We start from the raw sequence: 25,959 nt of genomic DNA, 5'->3' as shown, positions 1-25,959 counted from the left end.
TCACCTTTCTTAATAATGTGCAAGTTAGTAAGTTAATAGAGGGTTTGCATGTGACGTCACCGTCAGCTGGAGCGGCTGCGGCAAAAACACTGAGCGTCAGCACTGGTTTCAACACGAATGCTGCGACAGAACACACGAAACACCTCTAAAACCAGAACGAGCTTTGCTTTGCGATGGACTGTACAAAGAGATTTGACAAGAAACCTGAGGTATATTTTTACAGGCCGCTGAAAGCTACTGAAAAGAGAAGCAAATTAATCGCCGCAATTCAAAGAAACCTGATGATCTCCAGGCAGCGAAACACAGATTTGCAGTTATCATTTCATATTGAACTGTGCTGTAAAATCATATCCTATATACTGTATTATAGTATGTCGTATTGACAAGTCATCAACCAAATTTTTACCATCTTAAATGCTGCATGACTGAATGTTTTTAAATAAACAAACTATATACGTTTTTCAGCTGGACGATATGACAATACATATAACATTGATAACCGGGGTTTAGACCAACCTATTTTGTATTTACAAAATTTGCTTTATTTATTTTCCCTGGTGTCAAAATCAGACACATAAAAGTGTTATAAAACACGATTCTGGCTGCATTAATATCCATGGACCACTGGATATTTGTCAGGTTGTTAAGAACATTATATCAAGTTCAGCAACCTTCAGTTTAAACTGATGATGTTTGTTTTACTCGTGTTTTCGCATCTTCCCTATTAAATCCGTCAATGCAGATCCTCTATAGCAGGGGTTCTCAACCTTTTGCAAGCTGGGCCCCCCCAAAGCTGGTTCATTGCAGTTGGCCCCCCACCCCACCCCCACCCCAAAACTAACCATAACAACTTGCATACATAGATAGATAGATTGATAGATAGATAGATAGATAGCCCTAGGCTATTATTATTAGGCCCACATTATTATTATTATTGTTATTATTATTATCATCAGTAGCGGTTGGTAGGCCTATTATCATTACTAAGACTATTGTTATAATTGGCAGTAGCACCAGACTTCTAATGTGAGCTTGCAGACATTAATATTATTATGAGTAGTAGTAGGCCTATCCTCATTACTAGGCTATTGCTATATAATTATATGATGTTACATGCTTTATTGTTATTATTATTATTATCATCAGTATAGTAATTTGGAATTGGCATTATCGGCGGCCATGCGCATGCGCGATTCATTTGCAGCCTGGACGCGGAGGGGTGTGTGTCTCCTCTCTGCTCTGACTGCTGCGCGAGGCTACTGAGAGACTGACCGCCTGTGAGTGCTTTTGGACGGGAGAGGGGCTCACGGCAGCACCCGCTGCTCGTTGAGCACAGTAGGCCTAACTATAGGGTGATTCGTGCTTCCGAGTCTCCAAACACCACAAAAGTCTCCAAAAACACCAGTAAAAATCACTGGATTTGTCGCTTTTGACAAAAAAATAAATAAATAAATAAAATTAAAAGTCGCCAGGAGGATGATTTGTTTGTGTTATAATCAGTGCTTGAAGTGGGGGGGAAAAGGTGGCGGTATTTGCATTGGAAAATCATTACATTTTTACAGTGAAAAACAAAACTTGGAGATATTGCTGTTACAACAATTTATTGTAATTTATTTATTAACAACATAAATGTATTTAAACATGTTTGTGTGTGCGTGGCTGTGTGCGTGCGTGTATTTCACAAAAACTAAAGGAAAGCTTTAAATGTAGCCTATATTCTGACTAGTTTATTCGTTTTATATCAGTGATGCGCGGGTCAATGTATAAACAACCCGAACCCGACCGAAGTTTTCAAATAACCCGCCCGCAACTCGGACCGCAAAAAAAAGAAAAAGAAAATATTGTACCCGACCCGCTTCCTGAACCGCATGTTTAATATCTGCGACTGACAGCAGCGATTATATGCGGCTATGGGGTGGAGATGCGTTCACTGTCAAAAATCATTCGGCATTAATTAGGTTATTTTGTCAAAAGAAATGTTCTTGATTACAAGAAAAATACAGATTGTTCTTGTTGTGATTTATTTTGTCTTTCCTTTATACAGATTTAAATAGTTTCGTTTTCGAAGTACTCTAAATTATATCAGTGATTCTCCGATGTTAAATATGATCAAGAATTATTTTATTTCGATCTACAGTGTAATAAAGGTTAAGAAAAATATTAGCCTATAGCCCTAAATTATATATATTATATATTATAGCCCTCTTAACTTTTAACTTCTTCTAAAAATTATCAAGAATATTAAATCAACTCAAAAGAACAAAATAATTTTCTTATACAAACTTAACGAATGCACTTCAAAACGAAGTTTTCATATATAAATTCAGGAATCACGAATATGACAAAATAATATTATTTTTTATATATTAGTTGTATAGCTATAATAGTTGTATCAAATGAATAAGGAAATTATGCCTTGAATTTATCAAGTAATGTTTAATTTCGTTCGTTTCGCTCTCTGGAAATGTAAAGAAAAATACCGTTTTTACTTGGAATTCGTTTTTAATCCCTGGTTTTAAACAAGGATATACATGAGATAATTTATATATTATTGCTTGAATATTTCCTATAAATTACAAAGGTTTAATTGGAATCTTTATTTCAAACGACCCGACCGCCGCGACCCGAATATCATTAAAAATATTTTTGGATGACTCGTAACTGCGGGTAACCGCGGGTGACCGCAAGCACCCGCTCATTTTGGATCAACCCGCGCATCACTGATCAAACAAATGAGCGCCGTTTTCTAAAGTCTATGAGCGCAGCACACACAAATAAACTAAATTGACATACTGCAGTTAAATTTCAAAATGTGGTGTTTTTATATTTATAACATTTGAATACAGTTCAGCAACATACATCACACGACCTGACGACCAAGAGAGCTGACAACTGACCATCACTTAATTTCACCTCACGATTGAAAATGTGACACTGATTTCATATGACAGTTCAACAAACAAGTTAATAATATTAAGTCACTTATATTTTTGATGAAATAATGACTGTTTTGGTCTATTTTAGCAGCGAAAATAGATCCGATGAATCCAAACAAAGATCACGAATTTGCATTTTTTTTTTTTTTTTCTGTTTTTTTTGCTCCCATCCTGTAGCCTACTCGCGCCCCCCCGCAAGAGTGTCCGCGCCCCACCGGTTGAGAACCACTGCTCTATAGAGTAAACAGAAGGGGCGGGGTGAACAGAGCTCATTAGCATTTAAAGACAAATGCAACAGAACGGCTGATTTTGACAAGGGTGTTTGTTTGTTTTTCCCCCCTATCACTGGAAATTTTAACCAAAGAATGTTATGGACTTATCGTTAAGACCCTAAAGAATCATATCAACTTGTGGAAAATAAGCATTCGATGACCCTTTTAATATTTCTGTTCACAGGAAAAGAATAAATGATTTTTTTGTGACCGACAGAGGGAGACAAAGCTCCGTCTGCCTCTTCATCAGCGTTTACCTGCGACTGAGCCTCACACAGACTATAATGGCAATGTTCAACATTCAGTACTTTTTCATCATTTATAGTTGAGTACTAGATTAAACCATTACTCAAGTCGATCATAAATGAAACTCTGTACTTTTCTATGCAAAACATGGTTTCTCACGCTTGCATTTGTAAATGGAAAGCGTGGTTTATTTTGAAGCATCCTGTGGCCTGATATAATCCGCTGACAGGCCTGTATGTAAATACGGAGTTGCCCGATGGATTTGCCTTCATTCATTTCTGCTGAACTTCCTGCTGCGGCGGGTTCGAGTGGTCGCGCATCCGCGCTTCAGGAAACTGCTGCAGTGTCGCTCTTCAGCTGCACATGACATGAGACTCTGCACATACACACATGGTAAGACGCCTTCGTCCTCTTTTTAGCTAAATAACCATACGCTTATATTGTGTATTGTTTATAACTTATACACGAGTATTTTCAAGTCTTCTACTTTACTCTTCGATGAGTGCTGATGAATAAGTGCATTCTGATACTAATAGGATAAAGTTGGTCAAACCTCTAGACAATCGCTTCTCGTGTGTTAAGTTGTTATTATTAATGCTACTTATTAATTTCTACTACTACAACTTTTTATAGCGCAAAGGCTCAAACACTGTGATCAGTTCAGTGATGGTCCGCATCAACATCAGCAGCTCAGAGACCAGAATAACTAACACTGCTGCTGCTATTTATGTATATATATATGTGTGTATATATATATCTGTGTGTGTATATATGGCTGCTGCTGCTGCTGCTTGTGCTGAGTTCTTCAGATCTCTGTGTGTTTTGAGATGTAGTCAGAATAACTTCTCTGAACACTTCAGCCATGGATGTAGTTCACCTAAATCACCTTTAACCCTAATGTAGCTCATCCTGTGTTGTCTTCTCTTATGTTGTTCACACACGGCGCATTTTCAACTTCCTTTCAAAATGAAAATGCGACATATTACTTATCCCTGAGTTGAAATGGGCATTAGAAAGTTTTTTACAGATGTCGGTCCAGGGTTAAATGAACTGTGTAAAGATGAATCTGTTCACACACAGTAATGTCAGTAAACTCCCTGCTGAAAAAAAAACAATAGACAATATCAGAAAATGTGTAATGGTTTGACTGGTTATAATGGGACTTGTATTGGTTTTAATGGACCCTGTTGGTCTCTGCTGGTTATTGTTCTCCTTCTATTGGTGACTTGTTAAAACCAATACATCTTAATGGATATATGTCCCAAAACACACTACAGAAAACTATTTGTTAATGGTTAACAGCTGATGGTTTGTAATGTTTGTAATGGTATTTGTAGTGGAACTTTTCTGTGATGGTTCGGTTGTTGTCGTTTTTTTGTACCGTACGAGTTTAGAGACGAATTAGAGTGAAATAAGAGCAAAGTTTTGTGTTGATAACCACAGACGGGTTTGTTGTTCATTGCATGCTGTTAATAAATCATCATCTGTAATTGATTATTGATGCAGCTGATGACCATAGACTGCAGATATTCTGATTGATGGTCAGGCCGTGTGGGTTTTTCACTGACTGATTTTTAAAACCAGGTTTTAGTGATAATCTCGTGCCTTGGCTGATGTTTTCTGATCACAAAAATCCTGTCTCTAAAATGAAGAACAGTTGTTTAAAGCATGAATGATAGAATTGTTTAGATTGTGGCTAGAACAGATAAGACAAAGCTTTCGTTTTTCTTTTGTCATTGACTCGGGTTGCGTTTTTAGCAAAGCATGCAGCCGATTGGTTCGCTTTTGGCTGTCATCGCTATGGCAACCAGTGCCGAGTGATGCGCCGTGCAGAGGTGTGTGGTTGGAGACGCTTCCTGTGCCTCACTATTGTTCTGAATCTGCTGCTCACTTCTCGAGCAGTTCATGACAATTCATTATCTGGTCCACCCACGGCGCCTGATGTCTTGATGTTAATCTTTTAAATACGACGCAGACTGACAGATGCGCGTTAAATCGCTGATAACGACGTGTGCGCGCTCCACATTTGTGGGAGGCCTTCAAATCAGACCTTCAGTGCTGAGTCTCAATCAGGACACAAGATGCTGTGATGACAGCGTGTGGTTGGTCTGAGGTTTATTATAGTCCATTCTGCCAACACCACAGCCATGGCGTACTTCTGCTAAAAACTTCTGCCTTTCACAGCCGATTTTGATCAATGCCTAATTTTGAACAAACAACAATGCATCCTATTGCAGGTAAATCCTCTGAGCGGAAGGTTTCAGCTTCGTTACAGTTTATCTCTGTCGATAGCATCTGTGGCCCTTCTGTCGATCACCACAGAAAATCACAGTGACCCGTCGCAGAGTTCATAAAGACCAGCATAAAGATTTCAGTGATGAGTTGTTCACAAAAATGACTAAGAATGTGTATTTAAAAAGTAATCAGGTATTTTTGGTTAAAGCCTTAGGTGCAGTTAATGTACTCAGAAATATCTATTTATCAGTACGGTGCCTTCCCTCAAAAAGTCCTGATTGTCAGCGCATGACCTTTAATGCTAAGTCAAAATCATCTTCTGTGATCCAGAGAGCTGAACGTTTTTTTGAACCTCAGGCATTTCTTTAACTGTTTGAAGTGAAACAAAACAACTGGAGAATATTCTCGCTGCGCCCATCCATCCCTTCATCATAATTGCCTTTATCTCGGTAGTAGTTTCTCAACTCAGACACTGAAATGTGATATTTGTTGGACTCTTTTTTTTCTTTTTTCCATTGAAAGTTCACACCTGCTCTGTAGCCAGCGAGCACTCTATTTTCCTTGTTAATATTGTGTGGTAAATCGCCCACAAGGTCAGATGTTCATGTGACAGAAGCTGCAAGTGTGCCATGTACAGTTTGGCCCAGTTTCTCTCGACTGAAGCACAGCAGCGGATCACAAATAGCACAAACCAGCGCCGCAGAACACGACAGACTAACAGCAAAACATCGACCTGCCAATGATTAACTCGTGCTCGTTTCCTTCAGAGTGTTGATCTATTACTGATTACGTATATATTTTCTATTCATTAGCTGAAAATACTTGACATTAATACTATGCAGAGTAAAAACTGTGACATTGCGTCAATGTTAAACTGGAAAAACGAGAAAAATCGATGGTTAAAAAAGACACACATAGTTGATCTTTACTGTAAGAAATCTGGTAGCAACATTTAAACATTTTACAGACTGAACTTAAATGTACATGATGAAAAAAAAATTCATTAGCTTAACATTAATATATCAAAAGCATTAATATATGGCATTGCTAAAATAAGTTTTGTACTCAGATGAGAAGCAGAAAGCCGCATAATGAATTGAAATGACTTCATCACAAGTCGTTTTTCCACAAGCTGAAATCAGTGCTGATACAGCGTCAGACACACACACACATACAAAACACCATCGTGACAACACACACACGACAATCGTGCAGTCGACGTTCGTTTGAGAAGAACATTCAGAGAATCTCAAATGATTTCATCTTTGATCTGATGCACTTTTACTGTAAATTAGAAGATGACCTGTTCTGATTCACCGCTAGTGTAACTTTAACAGTATTTTACTGTAAAATTACATCGCATGTGGCGTGATTGATCGCAGTTTTTCACCATATGCAGTAAGGCAAGTCAGCGTCAGCTAATAAACGAGTTTTCACATTTTGGAGGAAACGCGCCTGTCAAAAGGCCGTTTGAACTGCTTTAGAGCTCAGATGAGTGTTTATTTCACTGCTTTACAGGAGGAAAATGTGGATGTCAAGGCTCTCCGGGCCAAATTTCACGCTCAGTTGGAAATGGCAGCTTCCGGAGGCGGAACCGGCGTCAGACCTCACGCGGTTGGTGCGCTGCCAGAGTCTCTAACCAACGGAGCTCTCCGAAACAAGACTTCAGCGGTGCCTCCGAGACCCGTCCTTCCTGTGAGCGCTCACAACGAAGCGGAGATGTTTCCTTCGGGTCCACAGGGAGTGTTCCCGAGACCTCCTCCCTCTCATCGTTTGGGAGCCCAGGAGAGTCCTCCTTCAAACAGAATCAAGCTGACGGGAGAACTTCTTCAGCGCAAGATACTTCAGCAGCACGGCGACATGAAAGCGCCCTCGACTCTCAAACCGCCGCTGCCGAGCCAGAGGAGCGTGTCGGAGGTAGCGCCGCTGAGAAAGCCGCTTCCCAACGTCGGGCCGCGACCGTCGAAACCGAGGCGTCCTCCGCACGTCAACCTGGAACACTTGCGCAGAAAAGCCCCTGCTGTTCTTCCCAAAAGAAACACAGAGCCGCAAAGTTCTAAAGGTGGGAGCCAGACAATTACCTTTTCAGTGCTTTACTGCATATGTGTACAGACCAGTCATAAAAATACATCACTCATCAGTAAATATTTGCATTTATTAGTCCATATGACCTAGTGCAGCGCTTCCTAACAGGGGTTTATAATGGTAACACAGGCTCTTTCCATGTCATGTTAAGCCAGACGTTTGTGCTGAATAGCTTTGAACTTGCATGAATATGTTTTATTGGTCTATTCTGAGCAGGACCGGCAAGGCCTCCAAACAAACCCGGCAACTTGACGTCGTCCTTTTCAGAATTGTGAGTAATACGTGGCTGTCTGTCTAAATTTCCAAACTTTGGAGGAGAAGGGGAAGGAAACCGTAACACAAGTGTGTCATTTCTTCCATATCTGCACTGTGTTTCAAAACAACAAAGAGAATTAATTGTGAATCGCACAAAGCAACATCTCGCATTCCGCCGTGTCGCTTCATACGTGCGTCTTACAGTGCGATCTTTGGGCCTGGAAGTATGTGGGTGTGAAGCGTGCACCGTGGCATTTCCTGACTCTGTCTGTAGACGCTTATGAAAGCGCCTCAGAGAGCACGCATCGTGTGGCGTGATGGTTATTGTAATTGTTGATATGTGATCCTGTGTATGTTTGCTGTTCTCGAGTCTGATTGGCTTAGTGTGTCATCTAACTCCATGTGTTTCCATGTGTTGTGTGGATCCTAAACACGGACCCCAGAGAGGACTATGATGACATCAGCGCACTCCCACCACCTCCTCCCACCCCTCCCAAACCCAGAGGTAAACACACATCAGTGTAGACTGGACTGATGAAAGAATCTCATAGATGCACACGGCCGTATCTGAACGTCATAGAGATGTGAGGGGGGGCTTTTTAACTCACACCAGTAGAAACCACCCAGCGACCACTTGACAGCGCCCCGGTGACCAGTCACTAGCACTGTGGCGGACGAAATATAGTCTAGCGTTCGTTTCAAATGTCTTTTTGCTTTTCTGTGTGAGGCTGAATTGTCATTGACTGATGCTACGGCGCATTTGTGTTCTCGTGTTGCAGACTCGTGGACTGACGGTTTCCCTTCTCAGCATGAGGTCGGTCTGTAGGGTTATTTTTGTGTGTGTGCGTCTCTGTGTTAAAGGGTCTCCACGTGCAGTGCTGACTGTCCTGTGATATGTTTAGCGTGTGCTCTCACGTGTTTCTGTATTGTGTTGTAGGACAGCGATCAAGAAATCTATGAAGACCCAGACAGGTAAGTCGTGTCAGTGTTGATTTGCACGGCATTCACGATGCGCCGCTCCCTTCCCAGACCGTCGCTGAAACTAAACTCCAACAGCGGCTTTTCAGACATTTGCATGACGCCGTAAACACACACACTTTAACGCTGCACAGCTCGCTCTGTGAGAACAGAAGTCATTGTACATAGAAACACGACACATTCACTCCCTGTTTTTACATTTAGAAGACATTTGTTGTAACCTAACACTCACTAAAACTGTTCACCTTTATAACCTCATTAAAATCCTAAATATAACCTTCTTAGGAAATAACAAAATGAATGTCTGTTTTTGTGCTGTGCATTAAAATGTGATGCTAAACTCATTTGCATCATTTAGTTTTTAGTATTTTATTTGTAATTTCCACTATACTTTTCAAAAGTTGTGGCCAGTAAGATATTTTTTTTGTTTTTAACTGTATTAGTACTTTTATTCACTAATATAATAATAATAATTCAATAATCAATGTTTCTTGTGCAGAAAATCATAATATTCTAAAGGCTCATGTGACACTGAAGAGAGGAGAAATGTGACCCTGGACCATAAAACCAGTCTTAAGTATCACGGGTATATTAGTAACCATAGCCAAAAAAACACTGAATGGGTCAAAACTGTTGATCTTTTTCTATGCCAAAAATCATTAAGTAAAAATCATGTTCCGTGAAGATATTTTGTAAAATTCTACTGTAAATATATCAAAACTTAATTTTTGATTAGTGATATGCATTGCTAAGAACTTCATTTGGACAACTTTAAAGGTTTTTTTCTCAGTTTTTTTTTTTTTTTTTCATTTTTTTGCACCCTCAGATTCCAGATTTTGTCCCTCGGCCAAATATTGTCCAAGCTTAACAAACCAGACATCAATGGAAAACTCATTTATTCAGCTTTCAGATGGTGTATAAATCTCAATTTTAAGAAATTGACCCTTATGACTGGTTTTGTGGTCCACGGTCACAAATGATCACCACAGGAATAAATTACATCTGAAAATGTATTAAAATAGAAACTAGTTGTTTTAAATTGTGATATTTCACAGTGTTGTTGTTTTTACTGTATTTTTCATTAATTCAGTGCAGCCTTGATGAGCATAGACCAAACTTTTGAAATGTGGTGTATTTAGAGAAAATAGATTAGAATTGTACTAGAAATGTAATTGTAAAGTTGTAATGGATTTATGGGTTATTGGCCATAAGTTGAAAATAATTACTGGCTTATTTTTATCCACCAGAATGTTGCTATCTGTGCACAGAAGTCTAAAAAAATACAGTAAGAAAATACTGTAGTCTGTTTAATTGTTGAGGTTACAGTGAGGGAATAAGATCAAGCAAAACTGAAATATAAAACTCTCAGTACAAGAAATGATGACCGGCGTTATAAATAGATCCAATAAACTGCGCATTGGTCAGAGAAACGTTCCCATCGACGAGAATTTCTCCTTTTGTGTTCCTCTGAAGAAAGACGGTCATTCTGGTTTGCGCTGCTGCTTTCATTGGAACTGTGTGTGTTGCAGACCCGTCCCCGCTGAGAGAAAGCCCAAGGAGACTAAAAAGACAGAGCTGGACAAGAGAGAACTGAAGGAAAAACAGAAGTTGGAAAATGAGTACAGGAAAAGATTTAAGGTACCCATTTTGTCTGCGTCGAGGACGTCACGAATGTGCGTTCGTGTGCGATTCCTACAGATGTTGACGGGTCGATCGCCGTGTTTGTGTGCGCAGCTGAACGGCCCGATCGAGGTGATCCACATGGCTCGTGTGAGAGAGGACTGGCAGGGCGGAAAGAATGACCTGAGCGTGCGACAGGGAGACAGCGTGGAGATCATCCGTGTCAACAACAACCCCGGGGGCAAGTGGCTGGCGCGAGACATGAGGGGCAGCGGTGAGTCGAACGCTTTGTGCGCAAGCTCAGGTTCCTACTGTGACGTGCTGTCGATTAGCACAGAAAGTCATGTTGACTTTGAGTTCCTTAGTTTCCAAAAACAAACACAGATCAGCAGCGTTTACAGCAATGATGAGGCAAGGCGTTCTGCAGAGGAAGTGATGCCAGCTTTGTGATTCAGTCAGAAGTGTGCCGCCGAGAGTCTGTTTTATTCCGTTCTGATTCCCATCTGTGGTTCAGCAAAGTAATAAAGTCGCTCACCACACTGTAAAACACATCGTGCATATTTGTGTTTCTCTCTGGAGAGCGTCACAGGGTTTCTGTGTACGCCGTGTTTTTTTCAGCGTTGAACAGTGGAGCCAATCGCAGACGTATCTGTTGATTTCTTGAAACAATAAGAGGCATTTAAGGTAGAATCCGCTCACCGCTCAAACACCAGTGCTTTTGTCCATCGCTCAGTTTTGCAAGTTCACAAATCCTCTTGTTTTGACAAAATCTTCATGAGATTGTGATGAGGGACAGCTTTTTACTGATCATAAAGGGAGCGCTCGTGGTGTGCTTTCTAGGGTATGTGCAGTCCATTCAGAATTTGTATAAGGTTTTTGTTTTTCGGCCACAAGCACGCTGCAAAGTTTTGGGAATGACATCTGCATATTAATATGGGATTCACACTTGAAAAAAAGCAATGGACACGACAAAATTATATGTGAAAATGTATGTGCTTTGAGCCTAGAGCACACTCTGAAGCACCCCGAAACCGGACCTGGATATAACTTTGTTTCAGCTGTTTTCATCATCAGAAGCTCATTTTTTAAAATAGATATATTTTTGGGCTTTTATGCCTGTAATGGACAGAACAGTAGAGAAATGACAGGAAAGCACTGGGCGGAGAAAGGGAAGTGGGATGGGCAAAGAAAGAGAACCTCAAGACAGGAATGGAACTATATATATATATATGGTTTCATCACAATTTCATCACAAAAGTCTTCAAGGAACATTTTTTTCTTTTTTAATCAAAATTTAATTGTTATTTTCTTGTTTTTTTTCAACACACTGTACAAAACAATGTAGACAAATTGTCAGCCATACAACAGTGAGCAGTAAACAAAACTACCGTAAATATGATTAAAAATAAACAAATAATTGAATAAATACATAAAAGTTTAAATAATTATATGAATTATAAAAATAACGAATAATCAACAATAAGTTAGACAGCAGAGTAAATTACAAAATAAACATTTAAACAACCAAATAAGACATATATGCACCAAAATATATACAAAATGATGCATATACTAATATAAACAATAAACAAAAACACAAACATCCAGGGACAAGGGCATGTATATGTGCTTACATACACCTTTTCTTTAAGAATCGGTATTATCTATTACCTAACCAAAACCGCTGAAAGAAGTGCACGACAGGTAGAAAACAGCAAATTACACCTGAACAGGAGTGGGATGGGGTGAGGTTTCTCAGCAGTTCAAGTCATTAAAGCTCTAAGCTGCTCCACAGACGTCTTGCGGCGGCTTCTCTTGCAGCACAAGTGCAAGTGGATAATTAAGATCCACCACATCTATAAAAGCCAGCACCTCGTTTAGAGAATGCGGAGATATCATTCCATATCATTGCCGCTGTTTTCTTGGCAGCTGTCAGACCAGCTAAAAACTCTCTAAAAACTAAAAAGTTGGATAGTAAAAAGATCATTTAAAATAAAAACAGATGGGGACAGAGGGACTGAAACATTTTGCAGCAGACAAATGTCCTTTGACCATATTCCAAAAAAAAAAAACTAAAGGAATATCTGCCCACCAGGAAGTGTCTATTACATTTTGTCCAGAATATTACTGTACGGTTTAGAGACCGATCCTCTCGTCCCCCCGTGCCTCACATGATACCTGCAGTAGTTCATCGTGACCGAAGTCCTTGTCCTGCATTTGTTTTCTTTTTCAGTAGTCCATTGCACTTGGATGTAGTTCAGATCTGCTAGAAAATCTGTCGGTCACTATCCAACTCCCCATTTAGCTTGACGTTTTCCTAATGAGCACAGAAAACAAGAGTATTCACGAGGTTGTAAACGTGTGTTTACCGTTGCAGTCGGCTACATCAGTAACTCCTGCGTGGACGTGGATTACGAAGAAGTGAAGCGGAAAATCCTCGGTCAAGCCGCCCCGACCTTCCACCCTTCTGCAGGACGGCCCGTCAACCCGGAAGTGTACGACGACATCGGCTCCAACGACCAGCTCGACAGGTGAGAGCGAGACTCACGCTCAGGCCTTTTTTCGTGGTTTCAAAGGTTTGAGCTCATATCGTGTGTGTGTTTTTTCTGTTTTCAGCAGTTTTCACAGCGACGGTGAGTAAATGTACACAGACGTCTACTTTCCAGCAGGTGATTCTTCACGGTTCTGCTGTGGATTGATCAGTGTGTGCTCTGCTTCTCTCAGATGTGTATGACGACGTGGACCAAGATTTTCCTCCTCCTCCACCAGAGATCAGGTGTCTCTCGTCTTTTGTTCTCATCTCAGTATTTTAGCAGATGTACAGTCTGTGTACTTGAGCGTTTGACATGATTTAGGACAGAGAACAGAACAGAGCTCATTTTCATTCAGTTTACGTCCATTTCAATATCATTTGCTGTTGACGCAAAACTCTGCTGAATTTCACTAATGCGGCCGCACCGTAAAAGGTCTTTAATGTTCCCAAACAAACAATCACACCAACTATGCAAATTTCCTTCTATTCGCTATTATTGTCTTATATTGTACACACAAAGTGCTGCTGAAGTGTCCTTCTTCAGCTTCACGTGCTTTAAACACATGACAAACGGTGTAAACCGTATTTTAACGGCGCGTTAATGAATAACTACCTGCAAACGACCACAGAGAAACAGACGGCTTTGTTTTAGCTTTCCTAGCCTGGAGTTCTTCAGGTTTTCGGTATTGATCATTAATCATGTAATGATCCAAGAAGTCTTTTCAAGCAGCAATTATTTAAAAAAAAAGTCTTAGTGTTTCTTCTGAATAAAAACGTACCGTTCACAATCTCCTTTTCTTTCCAAACGAGCGTCGCACCGTAGCACGAGCTCCATATACAGAGCGTGAGAGAGTTAACGCCGTCTGGTTTTGTTCAGGTCCAAGCAGCAGGAGAAAGACGAGAAAGATCTGCGAAAGAGGTTTAAGGTGAATCTGTCTTCCTTTTGTCCGTTTGTTTAATTTCCGCTCACTGCCGTGACGCGTCACCGGATGTCTTACGTTGTCAAGTGTAAAATACATGAATCTGTGTACCAGTTTGAAGGGCCCATCCGAGTGCTGTACACCATGATGGTGGACCCTAACGCCAGTCTGAAGAAGGCTGGGAGCAAGGACCTGCCGGTGGTCCGTGGAGAGATTCTGGACGTCATACAGGAGACCAGCAAGAAGCAGCTTCTGTGCCGCAACAAACAGGGCAAATGTGAGTCACGCACCACCTGCTGGACGACATACGCGAGCGAAGCTCTGGCTTTTTTCATAAAGATCTGCTACAGTTATTATCGTTATTGATCATTGCACACTCTTTCTGATTGCACAGATGGATATGTACCCTTGAATTACCTTTTGCATGAGTATGTATTCATTTCTTTAAATACGAGTCATTTTTATTGGCTTAATCGTGTTTTTAATGTTATCAAATCCTCTGCTTTCATTTTCAGGGAGAATGAGGTTTATGATGACATTGATACTGCTTCAGGTAACTTGTATTTATTGAAATCCTGGATTAAATATCTTATTGTTTCATCGTGTCAAAAGAGGGATTTTTATTTTGGTTTATTTGTAACTATAATGGCAGTATTATTTATGTATGGTCTGTTTGTTTGTGTACTGGCAGATATATATGACAATGATGACAGCTGACCTGCCTGAAGATGATGCTCGTCGTCCATGTGAAAGCGTTTTCATCTGAGAAAGCAAAACTGAACGCCATCTGTTTCCTATAACGAACGAATGAACGACAAAGTCATTTGCTTCAGGAAACTAAAGCTCCATGCGTTGTAAATTGTAGAAATAATTATTATGGAACATTCTAATCATTAGAATTATTATGATCGAAAAAATATTTTGTAAAGATTTTGATATTTGTAATTATCATGGAGATGTTTGTGATATTTGTTTACTTTAAGATTTTACTCTTGTGATATATGACAATCCATCTCTGTTCAAATAAAACAAAAAAAAATATATATATATATATATTTGTTTTCATGTTTTTATTTTTTTTACTCTGTGCTTTTATATTTATTTTTAAACTTATTTACCCTCTAACATTTTAGGGCACTAGAGTGTTTTTTTGTTTTTGTTTTTGTTTTTTTTTGACTGACGGGTGCGCTGGGCCTCGATGACGTCACCGTGTCTCAATCTGCGCATGCCCAGTAGCCACAGCTGTCTCCCTTAGCCTGAACCCACACACATCGGCTTTTGACTGCTTTGGTCTGACGTGAACTTCCTGTACAAAGTCCACTAACTCACTAACGCAAGACTGCTGTCAAAAAGATGAGTTTTAATCAAGTGTAGAGAACGAAACCCACCTTACATGAGCTTTATATGTCTTAACGGTTTGCGAAGCTATTCATGGAAGTACTGTCACATCTTGCGTCTGGAAAATTTGCAACCGAGCAGCCTTTCCACAGGGTCGAGTGTCTGCACATGAGAATTAAACAGACCAGTCATGCAGAATTCAGTCGAAGCCTTCATAAATGTGTTAGAGTCGTACAGAGGAAGAGATAAAGTGGTAAGTTTTGTATTTAAACGTATATATTAGACACTACGTACGTATGGTAATGTAAAAGTACATTTTATGCGAATAATAAGCATCGCATTAAAAATAATGAAAAAAAAATATCAGTTAAAATGATCCATTAAACTTTGATTCGACCACAAGTCCTTAAAAGTTGTAGTATGAATGACTTTGAATCTGGCTCGAGAATTCTGTTGGTTTGTGCTGGACCAATTTACAGCGCATCGTTGCTCCTAAATCATGTTAGAGATGCAGCGCATGCGCAGAAGTGAGCAGACGCATCGCACATTCCCAGTTATGCCTACATGAATATAGTGCAGGAGCAGCAGCGCAGTTTCATCACAGTGTGTTTCCTCCGGCTGTAGATCAGGACGCTGTGCTATGGCTCTCAGCTGGTGGGAGGACTTCTAGCGGGGAAGAGATCCCAGTCTTCTGTGGGCAAGAGTCTGCTGCTGTTCTCCGCTCAGCTCAGTCACTGCAGAACCACTCTCCGGCTCTTTGACGACCTGTCCATGCTCGCCTACACCAGCAGCTACGGGCTGGGAGGCGCGGTGAGGACACGGGCAGGGGCTGGAGCCCCGAGTGTTTTTTTCTTTTCTTTTTTGTATGGCCCTTTGATTTCCACGGAATTTGTGGGTGGGTCCTCCCCCCAGAAATACTGGAGTATATGACGTATTCTGTAGATTGGTGCGTTTTATTATATTTATGACCACTAATATTACAAAAGACGCCTGTATAAACACGTTTCCAGTGGCGTAAGCGGTAAAGCGATAATTACTGTCTTTTGACGCAAACGACCCGAGTTCGCGTCCGCCTGTTGCAGAAATCGGTCTTTTGCTTTTTCACATCTCATTTTACATCGGAAAGGCGTTTGTTTTCAGTAAAAATAAAAATAAAGGAAATACTCGAAAAGTTTGAATGAAGTATCGGGTAGGGTTAGGTGTAAATGAGCAGCAGATACGTTCAGATGCTTTGTTTACTTTGCTGTGTTACAGAAGTGCAGCAGCGAATATTCCCTAAACACACCCAGTACAGACAGCGATGCGGTCAGGACCGTGGCACCCGCTTCCTTTGAAATATGTTTTTGATGATTGCGCCCGATGCGCCCGCGCCCGCTCCGTCCACTCCTCAAGTTTTAAATTTTAAGAAAAATGAAAACAGAATAAAAAAAATAAAATAAAATAAAATAGGGCCCTACTTTTGCATGCAACTATATATTTGCTACATTTATAAATACATCTTCAAATGTTTTATTTTATTTGTCTCACATATTTTTGTAAAGTTATCATTTTGTTATATTTTGTTGTTTGCTATTTGCAGTGATTACTATTTACTGTTGTCCATAGTGTGACAAGGTCTTTAACCCCCAGTTTAATGCCCCCGGACCCCATCCAGGTTCAACCACCTGTGTCTAACAAAATCTTATGTGAGCATGATGTGAGCTCCCGCACAACACCACTCACCCCTGATGTTTTGGCATCAGCCCCGGATGTTTTAAAATCCTAGAAACGCCCCTGGACTTTGGCGTTTTGAAGGAGAGTCTGATTTCGTGGCCTTTCTCTCTCAGGAGGAGGATGCTCTGGTGCGCTGGATGTCCGTTCTGAGTAATGTGGCGGATCAGCTGTATTACCCCTGCGAGCACATCGCCTGGGCGGCGGACGCACAGCTCGTCAAAACCAAATCTGACAGGTGGTGGGTGCTGAGCACAGGCCTCTGGGGCGCATCCCTCATCCTCAGCATACTCAGGTACAGTCCAGGTCCATTACGCTTTTTCATGTAAACCTGGAAATAAAGTTTGAGCTTAAAAAAAAAAGTAAAACAAAGAAACGTTATGAAATAAAAGTCGAAAGTCTTGTTATAGAATTACGAACACTGCACCCTAATTATAGCTCTAATTATAGGTCCTGTATAGAAGGTGAAGAGCAGGTGTGGTATGAGCAGTGTTGGGCAGTAACTAGTTACTTGTAACGAAATTACATAATTCAATTACAAAATAAATTTAATTGTAATTAGTTACAGTTACTGAGAAAAAATATGTAATTAAATTACAGTTACTTTTGAAAATGTTAATGACACATGCAGATTTAATTTACTTTCTTTCATAAATTGCATTGACTGCTCTAAAATGAGACACCAATGTTTCAGGAGTTTAGGACACAGAATAGGACACATGCTTATTCAGTAACTGTTTTATTTCCTAATTGAGTTTATGCATATACTTTTTTTAAGATTTTTTTTTTTTCCAAGGCATTGTTAGAGGCCAGTGTTTCCTGTCATAACTATGCAAACATTTGATTTGAAAACCAGTATCATAGCTATTAAACTATTTCTTGTTATGATTCAAATCTGTATTTAACTTCAAAATGATCTCAAAGTAAATAAGAGGTGTTAAGTCTGAATTTGTGGTGACTGTGCTTTAAATTAAACATTTTCGCCTACCTGAAATATATATATACATATTCTAAAATGGCACTGGTGTGTCTGAATTCAACAGTCAGAAAGTGTTTAGATGATCCGCTTCCACTGTGATTCTGAAGTACACATCCAGTTTACACTTTATTGTCCCGTGAGGCCCGAAGTGAATCGAGTCATTGTGTGTCTGGATTGACACTTCATGTGTGCACACTTTATTTTAAACTCCTTTTTTAACAAATGTAGAACCTACTCAGACAGCATGTGATTTGGATGCACTGAAATTTTATTTCAGTTTCAGTTTTATTCATTTTAGTATGTCTGGGTAAACTAAAGAAAAGTCTTTGTTTTTAGATCCGTTAGGAACATCCTGATCCTGAAGAGGAAAGCGCAGACGTGTCAAAGGTCAGGTTCAGCTGAGAGCGGGTGGGTGTCCGTGTTTAAAAGCGTGACGTCTGGGTCTAAATGTCAATGTTTCCAGTGTCCAGCGCCTCATTGTGTCTCACTGTCAGGGAGGAAGCGTTTTCCCAGAAGGCTGCGCTCCGGAGGCAGATCCGAGGGGAAGCGTTCAGTATCTTGAGCAGTCTGGCGGATCTCGGCAACGCCGTTCACTGGATGCCGCCTGGATTTCTGTGGGCCGGACGCTTTCCTCCGTGGCTGGTGGGACTGATGGGAACGACCTCCTCGCTGATAGGCCTCCTGCAGACGAGCTCCGCCGATCCAGGAGCGAGTTCCTAAAGCGGCGCCGCGTCGGTTTCGGATCTGTTACTATTTGTGATAATTATATGCAATTTATACAGGCTAACTGATAAATCTGTATTTAGAATTTTTGTCAAATTCTACACTGGTAAATAATAATAAGAAATGATTTATATTTAATTGTATAAACAGACAAATGTATTTGTAAAAATGGACCATCTGTAAACTAATGTAACTGTGTGAATATTTCAAGTAATTGTGAAATAAATATTTTTTTCAATGATTCTTTGAGATGTGAAGAAGCCTTTAATTTCACATTTGTATTTGTATTTGAACAGCAATTTAATGACAACTCTCCACACCTCGTTTGATGACGCGATGGATTAGTCTGGTCTTGTCCTGGCGCGCATGCGCACGGTGGTTGTTCTGAAGTACGTTGAAGTTTTGTGGAGTCGCACAATAACACAGTGAAAACCGAATGCAAGTTCTGCTCTGCGAACAGAATGAATCAAGTTAGTGTGTAGGAAAGTCTCAATCAAACACCACCGTCTTCTGATCGCCTCCAGACATTTAAGCGACGGCCAGGACTTGCGTGACACTGATCGATGATCGATGGGGATCTAGATGAAAGGTAATCCGCTGTATTAAAACTAAAGTGAATTGACAGATCTTTCTCATGTGTGTGTTTGACCCATGTGACAGAAATCACATTTGTCCCTGTCAGTCGCGCATTATTTGCATGTTCGTGTGTGTAAACAGCGTCATTGGCCACACAGATCTGTCATTCTGCACCTTTTCCTTTAGATCACGCTCTGAATTTACCTGTTCACCAGAAACTACTGTGATTGTACCGTGGTCCAGTCATGTGTATTACCTTTATATTCTGAAGGGAACTAAGCAGTGAACACCCTGTTCATATACAATGGTATTAAAATAGTGATCCGATTCTCATACTTTTGATGACTTAAAAAATAAAATAAAATAGGGAGAATAATAAAAAAAAAAAAAAAAAAGATGTGATGAAACATGTTACTGGTACAGTATGTGTGGGTGTATTTCTAAGTCACTGGTTGCTTTAATCTACATTTTGATCGTCTGTTATTTAGGTGGTTTTCATGGATCTTTGCTCTTCTGGAAGATCAGCGGCCGTTAAGGGTCTCGTTTAAGGGAATCCGGGAGTTCGCTGGATGAGGCAAAGAATTAGCAGTGGCAATGGCAGATGATTTTCTCGTCACTGGAGGTTTGGAGTCGGAACGGAGCTCCCAAGCCGCTTCTCGTGGTTCCTCCAACTCTCGAACCGAAGCCTCGGCTCAGGACGCGAACCGGGCTCCTGGCGGTTCTGATTGCTCAGCTGAGCGTCCTGAATCCACGAATTGGCACGGTGAAAATCGACAGAGCCCTGAGCTGGAGGATCTGGATTCCTATAACCCGATCGAGCCCCCGCCGCTGGACTGGAGGTCCGACTCTTCCAGCGAGGCCGGTTCGGCCGTGGAACTCGAAAGCTGCTCGGTGGGAGACTTTGAGGTTCCTGGATCTTTCAACGCGGAGTTGAACGAAGACACGACGTCTGCTGTAAGTGATTACGGAGCTCGGGACTCCAGCGACGCTTCAGACGCAACCCAAGAGCTTTTGGCTCAAGAAATGTGTGAGATCAAGCCTGAAATGAGCGGTTTTCAAAAGCGAGAAGAGCAGAGAGAAACAAAAGAGAATTCCGTGGAGGATATAGACGCAGAATTGAGCAATCAAGAGATGGAGAAAGAGATGATGGAAGAAAAAAGTGCCAAACGCGACATCGACCACTCGCACATTCAGCGTCTCCTCTCCCAGCTGCATCTTTTTCATCCGTCGACCCCCTTAGAGAATCCCGCCGACCGCGGCGCTCCGCACGATCCGCGTACCCCGGCGGAGGCCGCCGCTTCCTCCTTCCGAGAGCTTGAGTTGGGCGTCCCGTCGGCACGTGCGGATGAGGACGGGACCATCCCTGAAGCTTTGCTCTTCTCACACGAGTATCAGAAAGATCTGCTGCAGCTGCTGGAGGAGCCTGAGAAACCCAGAAGTGCCCCGCCGTTGGTTCACACACCCCTGGTGACCCCCGAACATCAGGCAGGCCTCCGAAGGCAGAGCAGTGACGCAGATGAGATGATCTCCATATCTCACAGCGAGGACGCCTGGCACAGACACCTGCAGGATGAGCTGCTGCTCTCAGGAGTCTCAGAGGAGGATCGGTGGACGGCGTCCGAGGGCCTGAGCGCGGATCAGTGCGTCTCCCCAAACGCTGATCTGGTGGGATTTTGGTCCTTTTTAATTGTAGTCGGTTAGGCCGCGTGCGTTCCGTTTAAAGGCAGACGTGGGATGTTCCTACTTAAAGTCTTTCACCAGAACAGTGTTGTATCGCTTGACAGAAAAGCTCATTTAAACTGGGCATTTTTCACAGCCCAGTTCTGCCACGGAATAAAAGAATAAAGCGGCTTTATTTCTCACAATTCTGTTTATAGATCTCACTATTTCATTTTTACTTGTTAAAACTCTCTCAGAATTGCACGTTCACAGAACACAATTCCGACTTTAATTTTTGCAGTTTCAAGCAAACGTCCCACAGATTTTGATCTTATAGAATTTATTTCTCTAAAACAAAACAAACAAAACAATTACGATATGCTTTAACATACAGATTTGGAGTTGAAATAAAAGTCAGAATAGTGAGATAAAGAGTCCAGTTACCTTTTTTAAAAATAATTTTATATTCTGCGGTGGAAACAGGTCTCAAATGTTTCTGCACCTGTAATCTGATCAGATTTTGTCGTGTAATCTTCAGCGTCATGTGTGACGTCGTGCTCCCACGTCTCCGTAATCTGGAGTTGTGCATTTCCACGTAAAATGGAAATTGAGCTTCAAGTGGTGTTTTTCATGTACTTCTATAAACAGAAAGTTGGAAATTTTAACTTTCCGAGCTGTTGTCGTTTGCTTTCTTTTGTCTTTTAACAGGACGCTGAGACACAGCCGGCTTATAAGAACGGTAGGAAGCCCGTTGTAGAAGTATGTACATTCACAGCTCTTGTGATAAAGTTGATCATGTGACTTTGTTGTTGCTCTAAGTGCCTGGACCATGTGATCCTGAAGACCTCCTGGATGGGGTGATCTTTGGAGCTAAATATCTTGGATCTACACAGTTACAGTCTGAGAAAAATCCCTCCACCAACGCGCGGATGGCCCAGGCACAGGAGGCTGTGGATCGCATCAAGGTGGAAGAATGTTATTTATTTGTTTAAAGAAAAAGCTAATTGAACACGTTTTTGTTTGCTTAAACAAGCATAACGAGAGGACTCAACGACACGGATCGTTTACACGGGAAAACGCTAGCCGCGTTTCTTTCGAAATTCAAAAAATCTATTTCGACAGTGTTAACATGGCTAATACACCACCTGACATATTTACTTCTGTAATATCTAGGCACCTGAAGGAGAGTCTCAGCCTATGACGGAGGTCGATCTGTTCATTTCTACACAGAGAATCAAAGTACTGAGCGCTGACACGCAGGTTAGACCAAAACAAACCTGACCGTCCTCCTTGTGTGCCGTGTCTTCTCTGACGTGCGGCTGATTTCTCGTGTGCTTCCAGGAGGCCATGATGGACCACGCTCTGCAGATGATTTCGTACATCGCCGACATTGGGAACATTGTGGTTTTGATGGCCCGCAGAAAGCCGGCCGGTCGCAAATCGGCCGACTCGACGTCCGGCTCCGCGGCACCGCCGAAGAAGTGCTGGATGATCTGCCACGTGTTTTCTTCAGAGGATGTGAGTGTTTTCTGCAGGTGTTTCTGTGCGATGTCCACCTGGATAAAGCGTTGGTTTGCAGTGATCAAGTAAAGATGTTTCATCGCCAGGATTTTTAACTTATAAATATATCTTTTGAGATCGTATTCGATGTACGTTTCACGCTGCCTTGCTCGTATCGGTGTCTGGTTTAGGCTCAGATCATCGCGCAGGCCATCGGTCAGGCTTTTGGCGTTGCGTATCAGCAGTTTCTGTACACGAACGGAATAAAAGCCAGCGATCTGAGGCCGGGCGAGTACAGCGATTACCTCGGCACTCAGGAACTTTATAACGGAGACCTGGTTCACTTTTCTCGCTCCGAAAACATCAAGGAGGTGAGGCCGTCTTCCCTTCTCTGTGGATCTGTGCTGAAAGTTGTTGCGTTAAACACTTTTTTGCTTTACTATGGCTAGATGAAAAAAGCCTTTCACCTCTTTTTTATTTCCAGGTGTGCATATCAAAGAAGCCGGGAGAGATCCTGGGCGTGGCGATCGTGGAGTCCGGCTGGGGCTCGATCTTGCCGACAGTGGTCGTGGCCAACCTGCTGCACGGCGGCCCCGCGGAACGCTCCGGAGAGCTGAGCATCGGCGATCGCATCATGTCCGTTAACGGCACCAGTCTGGTGGGCCTGCCCATCGCCACCTGCCAAAGCATCATACGAGTAAGACCGACCAGAAACGAACATCAGAATTCCCAATAGCTCTGCATCTCGTGCCAAAGTGACGATTTCTGGCTTTCTCCAGGATTTGAAGAACCTGTCCATAATCAAGCTGAGCATCGTTCGCTGTCCGCCCGTCACCATGGCCATCATTAAGCGTCCCGACCCCAAGTACCAGCTGGGCTTCAGCGTGGAGGACGGCATCGTAAGCGGCTGTTTACGCCTCTTTTTACGCCTCTGTGCTGGTAAAACTCTGCTGACGCTTTTGTCCATGTGATTTTTTTGCCGCAGATTTGCAGTTTAATGCGGGGCGGAATAGCGGAGCGGGGCGGCATTCGGGTTGGTCACCGTATCATTGAGATCAACGGACAGAGCGTCGTAGCCACGCCTCACGAGAAGATCATCCACATCCTGTCCAGTGCTGTAGGAGAGGTAAGACCGGTGAAATCCGCTTTAAACAATATCACCCACTCTATACTACATTAAGAAAGAGTTTAAGTCTGAACGATCAGACCGGAAGTTGTTTTTTATTCTGTTTTAATTTAGATTTAAAACCATCTATGGATGTGGTTTATCTCTGGATTAGTGATTGTGTATTTGTTTTTTTTCTGAGTTAACAAGAACACAAAAAAATGAATTAAATAAACTATGTATTGATGTTTAGATAAGTCAATTAAAACAAAACACACATGAACACGTGCCTTTGGGCTTCTGTGAAACAAAGTTCCAGTAAAACAGAAGTAACGGCAGACCTTCCGTCGTGCGTCAAAACGTAACGGATAATCTGTTTGCGGGTTACTGATTAGTTATGAGATGTGAGCACTGCACTGAGAGCTGGAGACAGATGAACGTCAGCTTGCAGGGACGGGGTTCAGCTTTCTACATGATTGGAGAAGTCTGGCATTTGTCACCAGAGAAAAGTCTCGTCATATTCACCTGTTGGAAACTCAGAAGCGAAGACCAGGAGACTCTTGGGTATCTTCAGCAGAGTTCTTTACTGAGAAGGCGCGGCGTGGTGCTGCAGTCATCAAAAGTCTAACTAAGGCAGTGATAGATGGTAGTTTATATACATTTAGGGAGCAGGTCTTGGAGATATTGACACCGTACTCAGAGGTGACATATTTTGATCAGATCAAGAACAGAGAATGTAGGAAGTTGCCCTTCCCCCAACAGCAGACCTATCCAAATAATCATTATGACATCACCAAATGGTTTGAGCACCATAGTAGACAGATGGCATTATGTTTAAACGAATTGTAGATCACCTTAGATTTTTTTATATGATGTTACGTCAGGGTGTGGGATCTACGGATATTAAACAGATCCTTAAATTTGTTATCCCACACACCCAAAAGACACGGATGAATCGTTCTCAGTAACAAGCATTTAGAAAATAGCGGTGACTGCCATGCCGACTTCAAAGTAGTAATATTCTTTTTTTATGCGATCGGTCACAGATCCATCTGAAGACTATGCCGACATCAACGTACCGTCTCCTGACTGGCCTGGATCAGCCCGTGTTCCTTTAGGAGGCGGCTCCGCTCGGGTTCGCTCGGTCACATGCAGATGCACCACTGAACACTTGACTGACGTGTAGAAAAACACTGTTTTGAACTCTGCCTTGTAGCAGACGCATTAAAGCGGAACAGTGCAAGTTTGTATAGAGATCGCTGACCTCCATTTTAAAGCTGTTTTAGAGCTGCTTATTTAACTGCTGGTTTGTATGTGCACATGTTTTTATGCTCTTGCTGCTGAGCCAAGGTGCCTGAAGACAAGCCTCGTGTCTGAATGACTATGCATTAGAATCTACACTCAAAATGAACCTTGAATCGTCTTGAGCCTTCCATTTCAGCCTCCAGCACTTCTGCAACATCGCAGTACAGATTTGATGTTCAGTGTTTTAAATGGTTTACATGCTCTGTACAGAGACTTAGTGCCTGTAAATGAATGGACCTAGAGAGGTATATTTTAATAACTGCTGTATTGGATGTTTATTAAAGACATAAAGACACTTTTCCTAGTCTTGTGTGTTTAGTTAAGAAGGGAGCTCGAGTAGTAAAAACATTTTTTTTTTTTTTTTTTTTTTATAAACACACACACACACACACGTTTGTTTTTGGGAATTGTGGGGACTCTCCATAGACTTCTATAGATTTTATACTGACCAAACGATATTGTCTATCCCCTAACCCAACCCTAACCCTAAACCTAGCCCTCACAGAAAACATGTTTGCATCGTTACACTTTCAGATAAACATCATTTACTATTTTTAATCATTTTTTAACATTGTGGGGACCGCAGGCCGGTCCCCACAATGTCAAAAATTTCAGGTTTTACTATCCTTGTGGGGACATTTGGTCCCCACAATGTAGCAAAAACAAGTACACGCACACACACACGGTTATATACAAAGATACGCAGATCATCCACAACACTATGAGCACAGACAGGTGAAGTCAGGGTGCCCGTGCTGACCCCCGTCCACCGCCGAAAGCACCAACAGTGGGCACGTGAGCATCAGAGCAATGGAAGAAGGTGGCCCGGTCTGAAGGATCACGCGGATGGACGGGTGCATGTGCGCCGCTTACCTCGGAAACACGTGGCACCAGAATGCACTATGGGAAGTGTGATGCTTTGGGCAATATTGTGCTGGGAAACCTTGGGTCCTGCCATCCATTTGAATGCTGCTTTGACACGTA

At 41.8% G+C, this 25,959-nt stretch overlaps 3 protein-coding genes across 5 annotated transcripts; all 3 read left to right on the top strand.

Annotated features, from left to right (window-relative positions):
• The first annotated feature begins 3,693 nt into the window (after positions 1-3,693).
• Positions 3,694-15,109, top strand: si:ch73-40i7.2 (FYN-binding protein 1). Of its 2 annotated transcripts, none has more exons than XM_051123298.1 (16): positions 3,694-3,847; positions 7,208-7,751; positions 7,991-8,045; positions 8,473-8,534; positions 8,809-8,843; positions 8,967-9,001; positions 10,537-10,645; positions 10,742-10,901; positions 13,005-13,158; positions 13,247-13,260; positions 13,352-13,403; positions 14,038-14,086; positions 14,195-14,357; positions 14,475-14,508; positions 14,596-14,633; positions 14,772-15,109. In XM_051123298.1, exons 1-16 carry the CDS (start codon positions 3,845-3,847, stop codon positions 14,795-14,797), a joined length of 1,533 nt encoding a protein of 510 aa, XP_050979255.1. In that variant the 5' UTR covers positions 3,694-3,844; the 3' UTR covers positions 14,798-15,109. The 2 variants fall into 2 exon arrangements, with proteins under 2 accessions (XP_050979255.1, XP_050979254.1); XM_051123297.1 differs by having other exon boundaries at positions 13,244-13,260; positions 14,772-15,108.
• A 249-nt stretch (positions 15,110-15,358) lies between these two features.
• Positions 15,359-19,071, top strand: pex11g (peroxisomal biogenesis factor 11 gamma). 2 transcript variants are annotated; one of them, XM_051123304.1, is made up of 5 exons: positions 15,359-15,671; positions 16,043-16,228; positions 17,245-17,423; positions 18,444-18,494; positions 18,602-19,071. In XM_051123304.1, exons 1-5 carry the CDS (start codon positions 15,609-15,611, stop codon positions 18,825-18,827), a joined length of 705 nt encoding a protein of 234 aa, XP_050979261.1. In that variant the 5' UTR covers positions 15,359-15,608; the 3' UTR covers positions 18,828-19,071. The 2 variants fall into 2 exon arrangements, with proteins under 2 accessions (XP_050979261.1, XP_050979259.1); XM_051123302.1 differs by having other exon boundaries at positions 18,444-18,515.
• A 124-nt stretch (positions 19,072-19,195) lies between these two features.
• si:ch73-40i7.5 (amyloid-beta A4 precursor protein-binding family A member 3) lies at positions 19,196-25,270 on the top strand. Its single transcript, XM_051123296.1, has 11 exons — positions 19,196-19,419; positions 19,895-21,071; positions 21,774-21,804; positions 21,885-22,030; positions 22,239-22,325; positions 22,407-22,583; positions 22,757-22,936; positions 23,050-23,262; positions 23,345-23,464; positions 23,551-23,691; positions 24,717-25,270. The coding sequence occupies exons 2-11, from the start codon at positions 20,001-20,003 to the stop codon at positions 24,786-24,788; spliced, it is 2,238 nt and encodes a 745-aa protein (XP_050979253.1). The 5' UTR covers positions 19,196-19,419; positions 19,895-20,000; the 3' UTR covers positions 24,789-25,270.
• Positions 25,271-25,959: the final 689 nt, after the last annotated feature.

Source organism: Labeo rohita, chromosome 11 (assembly GCF_022985175.1).
Source record: "Labeo rohita strain BAU-BD-2019 chromosome 11, IGBB_LRoh.1.0, whole genome shotgun sequence".
Classification (NCBI taxonomy): Eukaryota; Metazoa; Chordata; class Actinopteri; order Cypriniformes; family Cyprinidae; genus Labeo; species Labeo rohita.
The sequence above is the reverse complement of the archived record's forward strand: the minus strand, read 5'-3'. Positions and strand labels throughout refer to the sequence as shown.